The sequence below is a fragment of the Triticum aestivum genome, chromosome 4A (assembly GCF_018294505.1).
Source record: "Triticum aestivum cultivar Chinese Spring chromosome 4A, IWGSC CS RefSeq v2.1, whole genome shotgun sequence".
Taxonomy (NCBI): domain Eukaryota; kingdom Viridiplantae; phylum Streptophyta; class Magnoliopsida; order Poales; family Poaceae; genus Triticum; species Triticum aestivum.
The window spans coordinates 619,907,682-619,918,439 of NC_057803.1; the positions used below are offsets into that span (position 1 = coordinate 619,907,682).

General features: G+C 49.1%; 1 protein-coding gene across 2 annotated transcripts; it reads left to right on the forward strand.

Annotated features, from left to right (window-relative positions):
- The first annotated feature begins 8,524 nt into the window (after positions 1 to 8,524).
- LOC123087640 (pirin-like protein) lies at positions 8,525 to 10,489 on the forward strand. Of its 2 annotated transcripts, XM_044509683.1 has the most exons (6): positions 8,525 to 8,823; positions 8,911 to 9,049; positions 9,156 to 9,273; positions 9,378 to 9,440; positions 9,550 to 9,653; positions 9,757 to 10,489. In XM_044509683.1, exons 1-6 carry the CDS (start codon positions 8,706 to 8,708, stop codon positions 10,238 to 10,240), a joined length of 1,026 nt encoding a protein of 341 aa, XP_044365618.1. In that variant the 5' UTR covers positions 8,525 to 8,705; the 3' UTR covers positions 10,241 to 10,489. The 2 variants fall into 2 exon arrangements, with proteins under 2 accessions (XP_044365618.1, XP_044365617.1); XM_044509682.1 differs by having other exon boundaries at positions 8,564 to 9,049.
- Positions 10,490 to 10,758: the final 269 nt, after the last annotated feature.

A 10,758-nucleotide genomic window follows, 5' to 3' on the forward strand; every position in this document is an offset into this window, starting at 1 on the left:
TTGAGTCTGCACTGCGATTCAACGAGGATTAGAGATCTTCATCGTTTACAAGTTTAATACTCCATCATGTCTTTCCTAGCCTGAACGGATACATCATTATCGTGCTAATTTTAATCATCAGCATTCTGAGCTCTTCAAGGATATCAACTGAATTCATGATGAGAAATACCACCTTTTCCCCCGATGATTTGTGTTATCATCAGCCACTTTATTGCCTTCCCTCCAACACAAACTTGTTCGTGTTTTGTGTTATACCTTGAGTTCCTATCCAGCATTTGTTCTTCTTTACCTTGGAATATTACCACCTTTTATGTCAAGAATGTCGTGGTAATTTTACCACCTCTTGAGAACTCTTGATATAGTAATATCTCTCGCCATTTGTGTTCATTTCTTGGTCTCCGTGTTGTTTGTAACCGGAATACCGACAAATGGTCTGTGATGTGTAAATTCTAAACTTCTAGCAACCCTATTGCTTTGAAGTTATTGGTCTAGAGTTTCATTCTAAGTCTATTGCTTATTGAATCATCATTCGAACATTGATCGTGCTACCTAGTCCAGATTCCTGGGTGCACCCTCCTATCATTGTTCAGTTGTGTATGTTTCCCTCGAGCATACATCATTATATCATTTGATCCGACAAATGATATTTCCTTGCTCACATAATTGTGGAAATCCATCTTTTAGAAATCTTGATTCATTGTCGCTGAGTTCATCAGCCACCTCCTCATCCTCTCCTTGGGTTATTGATGAACTCATGATTCAGAACTTGCTTCCATAGTTCATTTCCTGAGAATATTACAATGTCATCTCGTCAATTTGTGTCGCACCTTTTTCTTCTCAGGCATCCTAAGTCTGAGATATCCTGACACCTATCAGATCTGAATCTTGGTCAAATATGATGGTTGGAACATATTCTCAAGAGTTATAACATTAGTCCTTGAACAGATAAGGTGATGTCATGCCTAGCACACCTGGCCGGATGACCTATTGTTATAGTTTCCATTTTAGTAAGGTTATCCATTCTTCCATGAGGAAATCGTCAGACTTATTTTATAAGTTGTTCCTGATGGATCCTTTGTGTATCCATAGCCTGATCTTTACCTGATGACCATGTCAATGCTATCTCGAAGCATGTCTATGGTATTCCGATCTTCAACAAAAACATTGAAGCTAATGCTAAATGTTTCCTGCTCAATTATCCAAACATCATTGTATGGGTAATGTCATGAAATTCCTCTCCCCTTACCTAAATGGTTTTCTACTTTCTATCCTACCATGGATATCATGCTCTGTTTATCCTTGGGAAGGATATACCCTTAAAATGTGTGTTTAAACACATTTTCCTTTCCATTGCTCTGTTGAAATTGGTAATCATAGTTTCCTTTCCATTGTTTGGTTTAACCTTTCTTGAGGTCTATATGATGTAAGAAGTAATATTCTCCTGCTTATGTAAACATCCTGGTGTACAATCCTGTCAGCAAGACCCTAGTACTATTGTTGATGACATTTCGGTAGCCACCGACGGACGAGAACTTTGCCTAATGGCCCACCTCGTTCAACGAGCAGGAAAATGGTTCTCTTCGTCCCTCGCCCTTGGTATCGACATTGTTGCCGACATAACTGATAGACTACCCTCTGACATGTCTTGCTATCATGACCGTGCAAGATGTCAACGTCCTTCCTACTTTTAACCACATGGTGGGCCCATAACCCATAGTTCCACAAGATCGTAACCTGACTCACATATACCCTCATGTTTCTAGAGTTATTCCTCACGCCTGGCTTCGTATGTAATTCACGAGCCACATTCCTAGTGATCTATTCTGGTAGCAGACGCAATACCTATTCCCATTGCTCTGAACCCCTTTCACCCCCTTATTTCAGGCAACGAATGATTGCCTACACGCTTGAAGCTTCTTATGGCACCTTCTTACCTTGCTCTCGATGAATTTCTTGAATTTCAATTCAAGAGATGCCTCTATGCCATGTTCACTGAGATAGTCCCCAGGTACCTATCTTGTGTTGAGCTCCGTCCTTCCCGAGTCTTTCCCCCTTACCCCATCCCATAAATCTCGGGACGAGATTTCTTGTAGTGGAGGAGAATTGTGACCCCCGTATAATTAAGCTACAGTAATCCTTTGCTAATGATGCCACATCACCATGCTTACTGTTGATAACTCGCGTTGGTTCGAAACCGGTTCAAATTTCAAATTCAATTAAAGTCCAAAATTCAAATTTCTCAAACCTGCAAAATAAAATGTTCAAAATGTGACAAATATTCTATAACCAATTATGGTGCTGACCCAACATTTTTGTAAAAGTATTTAAATGCTCTTTTGTGAATAAAGTAGTGACTAAACATTCTTTATACCATTAAAATAATAAACAAATACAAACCTATTTTATTATTGTGCCAAATTAGTTATGGCAGAAGCCTAAATAGTAGTACTAATTTTGGGGCTAGGTTTATATTTTAAAAAACTAAAACTAAATAAATAAAAGGAAACTTAATTGAAAACAGAAACTAAAAAGAAAACAAAACAAGTAAAAGAATAAAAGGAGAAGGCCCCCTCCCCTGTCTCCCTGGGCCTTAGCCTAGTTACCCCCAGGCCAGGCCACACAGCTTACCCCACCAACTGTATAACCCCTCCCTAGAACCCTACCTACCCACCCGATCCCCCACCCCCCCCGCATGATCCCCTCTTCCCCACCCCACGACCCAATGTGGATCGAGGGCGCTCGCCTCCCCGACCATAGTGACTGCGCCGCCCCGTGCCCTGACGCCGGTGCCGCCCCACCACCGACGCCTCGCCTCCTCCCGGAGCCCCCTTCGTCGCGACGCCCTTCCGCTTCTGCACCAACCCCGGTGAACGCCGCCCCATCGCCAGATCGCCTCCTCGTCCTCCTTCCCGGGCCGCTTCCTCGTGCCTCGACGACCTCGTGCCCCTGCAACGGCTATGAGCTGTGCCTCCTCCTCTCCTCTTCCCCCCAGTGACCACGCGCGTCCGCCGCACCGCGTTCCCGCCACTGCGTCTGGCCGCGCTCACCGCCCCTAGCCCCCGCTCATCACCGCGCCCCGTGCGGGCACACAGCGCGCACGCCCTGCCGCCCCATCGCCCGCGCATGTCTGCGCACCCGCCGCTACCCTGCAGCCTGGCCTCGCCCCGCACCGCTGCTGACTGCAGCTGCCCGCACCCTCCTGCCCCCTGCCGCTCTTGCTGCTGCTGCCTTCCCTGCGCCGCTCTGCTGTCGCATGTGCCGGCCCGCAACGACACTCGTCGCTGGTCCCGACCGCCCCGTGTATCACGCCCCGCAAAGAGAAGCACCGCCGCCACCCCGCTCAACGCCACCGCCTTTATGCTCCACCTCCGGCCGCCCCACAGCCCCCACCCGATTCGCCATTGAACGGGCTTTCCAACGCCGCCACCCATGTGAGCTCCCGAGGCCGGAGTTGGCCTGCCGGCGATCGCCGGAGCCGCCAGATTAGCACCGGTGGTTACTGAACCCACTAACACTCCCCACTGCCACAGACATGTGGGCCCCCATTGTTGTTAATTACTTAATTAAAATAACACAATCACTAACCTGAGTCTCTCACAGACTGAGCCCACTAACTAATTAGACTATTATAAATAAATAAAATAGGACAAATGGTTAATTAATTGTTTGGATAATTAACCTAATTAATTGGTTTAGCTAGCCTAAACAACATATGAGAGTGGACCCCCCTAGTTAAACTAAACTCTTGAACTTAACCCTAGACTATGACATGTGGCCCCCACCCTGTTCACTTTTGACCAGTCAACGGTCAAACTGCTGAATGTGCATTGACCTGGACCCATAGGTCAGATTTTACCTAGTCAACCGCACTGTTGACTAATGACCTCAGCATTGCATCATGATGACATTAGCAGACACTATTCTGGATAATGTTAGAATTAAATAGATAAATAAATTCATAAAATGATTAAAACTTTAGAAAATCATATAAAATAAACCGTAACTCGGATGAAAAAACTTTGTACACAAAAGTTGCTCAGAACGACGAGAAGAATTCGGATACGCAGCCCGTTCCTCTGCCACACATCCCTAGCATAGCGACCATGCAACTTTCCCCTCCGATTCATCTGTCCGAAAACGCGAAACACCGGGGATATTTTCTCGGATGTTTCCCCCCTTCATCGGTATCACCTAGTACTGTGTTAGGTAACTCCTTGCACAACGTATTGCCGCATCTTGCTTTGTGTTACATTTGATTGCTCTGTTATTTATTGTGTTCCCCCTCCGCTACTCCTTTCCGGTAGACTCCGAGACCGCTGCCGATGTCCGTGTGTTCGACTACATCGAAGGTGACCCCTCCTTCTTGCCGGAGCAACCAGGCAAGCCCCCCCCTTGATCACTAGATATCGCCTATTCTTCTCTATACTGCTTGCATTAGAGTAGTGTAGCATGCTACTGCTTTCCGTTAATCCTATCATGATGCATAGCCTGTCCTTGCTACTACTGTTGTTACCTTTACCTGCAATCCTAATGCTTAGTATAGGATGCTAGTTTATCATCAGTGGCCCTACATTCTTGTCCGTCTGCCATGCTATACTATCGGGCCGTGATCACTCGGGAGGTGATCACGAGTATATACTATATACTATATACATGATACATGTGATGACTAAAGTCGGCTTGGCTCGAGGAGTACCCGCGGTTGATTCACGAATTGGGGGCTGGAAGGACATACTTTCCCGACGGCCCTCTGTGTGGATCTTTGTGGCGAAGCGACGGGGCAGGTTGAGACCACCTAGGAGAGAGGTGGGCCTGGCCCTGGTCGGCGTTCGTGGTTATTTCAAAATAACACGCTTAACGAGATCTTGGTATTTGATTTGAGTTTGGCTGCTGGCCTATACGCACTAACCATCTACGCGGGGACAATTATGGGCACTCGACGTCGTGGTATCAGCCGAAGCCTTCGTGATGTCAGCAACTGAGCGGCGCGCGCCGGGTTGGACTGTAACGCCTGCTCTTGTATAAGGGAGGCTAGGTCTGCTCACCGGCCGCATACGCAACGTGCAGGTGTGCAATGGGCGATGGGCCCAGACCCCTGCGCCATAGGATTTAGACCGGCGTGCTGACCTCTCTGTTGTGCCTAGGTAGGGCTGCGACATGTTGATCTTCCGAGGCCGGGCATGACCCAGGAAAGTGTGTCCGGCCAAATGGGATCGAGCGTGTTGGGTTATGTCGTGCACCACTGCAGGGAAGTTAATCTATTCGAATAGCCGTGATCTTCGGTAACAGGACGACTTGGAGTTGTACCTTGACCTTATGACAACTAGAACCGGATACTTAATAAAACACACCCTTCAAAGTGCCAGATACAACCGGTGATCACTCTCTGATAGGGCGACGAGGGGAGGATCATCTGTTAGGATATTGCTACACGATACTACTTGGTGAACTTACCATCTACTCTCTTCTCCTGCTGCAAGATGGAGGTTACCTGAAGCGTAGTCTTCGAAAGGATTAGCTATCCCCCTCTTATTCCGGCATTCTGCAGTTCAGTCCACATATGATACCCTTATTCCATTTGATACCAATGCATACATATGTAGTGTAGCTCCTTGCTTGCGAGTACTTTGGATGAGTACTCACGGTTGCCCTGCTCCCCCTTTTTCCCCTTTCTATACCCGATTGTTGTGAGCAGACGATGGAGTCCAGAAGCCAGAGGACCCCGAGGATGATTCTACGTGGAGTTCGGCTTTGAGGAGTGGTTAGGAGGTCCCAGGCAAGAGGCTTCGCCTTTTCGATCGTTGCTACTTTTGTGCTAGCCTTCTTAAGGCAAACTTGTTTAACTTATGTCTGTACTCAGATATTGTTGTTTCCGCTGACTCGTCTAAGATCGAGCTCTTGTATTCGAGCCTTCGAGGCCCCTGGCTTGTAATATGATGCTTGTATGACTTATTTTATTTCTAGAGTTGTGTTGTGATATCTTCCCGTGAGTCCCTGATCTTGATCGTACACATTTGCGTGTATGATTAGTGTATGGTCAAATCGGGGGCGTCACACACACCTATGTGAGCCCGACTGCTGGCCACAGTCTATGAGATTGGGCAATCTCTAGTAAGCTCATGAGAAGGTACGGAGTATGACTAATAAGCTCCACCCGTGGGGTTTAGCCTTCGGCAGCCATGTATCAGCTGACAATAGGCGAAACTTCTACACGCCAAACTGACAATTCAAGGCATAGTCCATTGTTCAGTTGTGAAGAAGTCTAATCCTGTTGCTCTAGGTGGAAGTTTAACTTAACAGTCTCCACTGAAAATTCTGGTATATCAAACATTGTTTGGAACAGTTGACAAACTTATGTGCCTCGAGATCTGGTGGGGGATTGTTGGATTATGGATGGGCTTAGGCCCATATAAGACACTAATCCCTGGTTACTCTTGAGGCCCATGTATAAGATGGCATGTGGTGGGAAGTTTAGTCCCACCTTGCTAGTTGAGGAGAGTTGAGACCCCTTTATAAGGGCTGCTATACCACTTGCCATTGGGAGCTTGGGAAGAGGAGTGGTACATGCGCACCCCTCCTCCTCCGCCGCCCGCCTCGCCACGCCTCGCCTCGTCATGACGCGCGCGCGCCGCGGGTTGCGGGAATGAGCCGAAGCTTATTTTTGCCGCTCAGGAATGAATTAATTAATCAGGGATTAATTAACGAGTCGCTAACATGTGGGCCAATGTTCAAGACATTGGACTGTGGGCTGACTTGCGTTGCGGGATTCGTCGACTCCCGTGCCAGGGGTGCGACCCTTGCCGGGACCCGCGTATTTGTCAACTCCCTTGCCGGGAGCACGACCCTTGCTGGGAACAATGACTCCCTTGCCGGGAGTGGGCTGACTTGGTCGTGGGCCTCGACAAGGCCCACGACTTTCTTCCTTACGGACTATATAAGAAGGCTCTGGCCAGTGAAGTAACCTAGTTCGGTTCACTCACTCCCTCTCACATGACCTAGCCGTCATCTATTGTTCCTCACTCTGTGCTGCCTCCGGCGATCCCATCCCGACGACCGCGTGCACGGCTGGTCGGGAGAGCAGGTGCCTCCGGAATCCTGTCGTTCGAGATTCTGCCCGGGAGAACGGCAATAAGGTTTTTGGAGAGCGTCTCGACGCGACTGCTCCCGATTCGTCCCCAACTCCGTTCGCCCCTACTTTCACTACTTCCCCTGCATCGACACCATGGCTGATGATGCCGCAGCTAAGAAGAAGGCCACGGACGACGCCGAGGCTGCTGCTGCAGCCGCCGCGTTGGCCTGGCCCACCGAAGGGTATTGATCTGTTCATCCCTCGTTTACTCGTACTTATGCTAGCCGTATATGTGCTGCTCATAGAAGGTTCAATTCTATGTTCTGCACATGCTAGTATGCTTAGGTATCGCTATGAGATGCATACCTTTTATGCCATGCTTACTGTTTACTCGTGGATAAGTCTAATCGGAAAAGTGCTAATATTTCCAACATAAATGTGTGTTGTTTTCTTGAAAGACCAGTGTTATTGTTGGTGCGCGGATTGAATCGGCCAGTTCCAGAGCCGTTGGATCCCACTCATGACGGTCGTTTGTTCTGACTGCTTCAACAATCCAGTGCTCAAGTGATGTTCCGTTCGAGAGTTTGCTACATGACCATGTTGCAACGACTCGTTAGCTGTCCCAAACATTTTTCTGATTGCTTGCAGCTTGCCTTAACATACCCCGCTGTTGTGAGAGGAAAAAGGTTAAACATAGTGAATTATGTAATCCAATGCTCTGTAACCTGAGCCATGTTGTGCTCAGGGGGTTTGCAATATGACCAATATGTGCACACATGTTTTGTTGTCATTGTCTCAGCGACACCGGTAGGACATGGCGCGAGGCGCACACGGCAACACCATCAGACATCAGTGGAGCTGGGGGCGGCTCAGTCAGCGTTAGAGGGGGTTCGTTGAGGCTAGAGGAGGAAGACCGTTCGGAGGAGCAGGAAGGCTCACGGCCCTCAGATTTCCATCTGATGGTCCACTCTGATTTGACGAGTTCATTTTTTATTTCGAGACTATTACCCCATCCACTTGTTTAATGGTATGGAGCGGTCGTTTTGAACATACTTCCTTTGTTTTTAAATGTAAGTATTTTTAGATATTTTAATATGTACTATATATGAAGCAAAATGAGTGAATCTATACTATAAAGTATGTCTAAATACATCCGTTCATATCAAAAATCTCAAAAAAGAGTTATATTTAGGGAGGGAGTAGTATAGTACTGTATGCGGCTATCAGAAATTCGAAACTTCCCGGGAACTCTGGCCGCGACTTGGAAAATAAGCCCAAAATATTTTTTCCCCCAAAAAAATGTGAAAACGGGAGTAGTTGGATATTGGAACATGACGAGGCTTGTGACGCGACGCCGACGTCGGCACCGGGGGTGACGCCGGCCGGACGCCAGCACGTCGTCGGCCATCCATGATCCATCCACCCACCCGTTCCCACCTGTCCCGGAGGCCGAAGCCGCAGCAGCCGCATAGAAAAAGAAGGAGATGAAAGCGGCCACGCGCGCCCCTCAATCTCGGCGGTCAACGCCCACCGGGAGGACGGCATCTGATCTCGATCGCCATTTATTTACCCCGCTACCTCGCATCCACCATCATCCATCACCTCACCTCACCTCACCCAGCGGCGGCGAACGGAGATGCCAAGGCACTCTGCGGCTTCCCCTATTTATACGGCACTCGCTCGCCTCGCCAATTTCAACAGCGGCCGCCGCGTCCTCCTCGCCTCCAGAAAGACGAGCTCCAGCTCTGCTAGAAGTAGCGCCAAGACCAGACCTTTTCTGTGCCTCGCCGTGTTGCTCCTGCTGATTCTTGTTGTGACCGCCGTCTTCTTGTTCCCACCAGCCATCATGTCTTCGTCTTCCTCGTCGTCGGCGGCGGCCGCGTCCGTGCCGTTTCAGAGCCCGAGGAAGGTGGTGAAGAAGGTGCTGTCCTTGTCCCAGTCCGAGGGCCAGGGCGCCACCGTCCGCCGGAGCATCGGCGGGTACGACACCATCAACCCCCTCTCTCTCAATCGCCATGAGTTCTGAAATTTTCATCATGGGGAGCTAGTGTTGACCTGTGTATGTCTCTTCTTGATGCTGCTGCAGGCACGAGGTCCGGAACCTGGACCCGTTCCTCCTGCTCGACGAGTTCTCCGTCTCCAAGCCCGCTGGATTCCCCGACCACCCCCACCGGGGCTTCGAGACCGTCACCTACATGCTCGATGTACGCATGCTCTGCTTTTTCCATCTCGTCTTCTGTTCTGTTGATATTGCCTGCAAGGTGTTTGCTGAAATGCTGTTCTGTCTTCTGTGTTTCTGCCGATGCAGGGGGTGTTCACCCACCAGGACTTCTCCGGACACACGGGCACCATCAGGACCGGAGATGTGCAGGTTCGATCTACTCATCCAATTCGTCAGAGATGCCACCATTCATGCACTTGATTCATTCTATTTTGATTTGAGAACTAACATCGCATCTGAATGCTCTGTTCCCCATCAGTGGATGACGGCGGGGCGCGGCATCGTGCACTCAGAGATGCCTGCGGCGGACGGAGTGCAGAAGGGCCTGCAGCTCTGGATCAACCTTGCCTCCAAGGACAAGATGTATGTACCCTACGAAGCCAACTATCAATCTTCTTTACACGGCAGTGATCAATCACTCGACACTAACTCTGCTTCTGCAAAACGCTTGATCAAACAATGCCAGGATCGAGCCACGGTACCAGGAGCTCGAGAGCAAGGACATCAGCCAGGCCGAGAAGGACGGCGTGGCGGTGCGGATCATTGCTGGGGAGGCCTTCGGGGTACGGTCACCGGTCTACACGCGGACGCCAACCATGTACATGGACTTCACAATGCAACCAGGGTCGCAGCTCCACCAGCCAATCCCTGAGGGCTGGAACGCCTTCGTGTACATCATCGAGGGGGAGGGCGTGTTCGGTAAGGAGGGTGCAGCGCCGGCGAGCGCGCACCACTGCCTCGTGCTTGGCGCGGGGGATGGGCTCAGCGTCTGGAATCGGTCCGGCGCACTGCTGCGGTTCGCGCTGGCGGCAGGGCAGCCGCTGAACGAGCCGGTGGTGCAGCAGGGGCCCTTCATCATGAACTCGCGTGCCCAGATCCAGCAGACCATGGAGGACTACTACTACGGCCGCAACGGTTTCGAGAAGGCCAGCCAGTGGAGCTCCGCCTGATTCTCATCGGTGTCTCACCGTGATGATGATCAACATCGCGGAGCATTGTCGTGCAAAACATTGGGAAGGAAAGGGAAATTGCATTGTACCATTATATTGATGCCTTTGTGTAGAATGTAGTAGTAGTCTTGTTTTTCTTTGATTCTTTTTTTTACTTGTTTATAAAAGAATCTGATGCAATAAAAGTGTGTAATGAGGAGGAACTTATTAATGATTGTTTCATCATAAAAGAGCAAAATGTTCATCATAGATTTGGGCAATAGAGCAATGGGAAATGATGGGTGGATATCAGGTGGGGGGCAAAGAACATTCAGATTTCAAGTGAGCCACCAACACTTTGTTTGATCTTCTCAGTCCATTGCTTCTTGATAGCTTTATTCTCTCATGATACAGTTCTGTTCCAATGTATATGTAGTGATCAAATTGTAGATGCAGATAGTTTCAAAGGATTCGTGATGTGTCACAAAAATGCTAGTATAATTTAATTGTTGCTGCCAAATTTTATTATCTCTGGACTT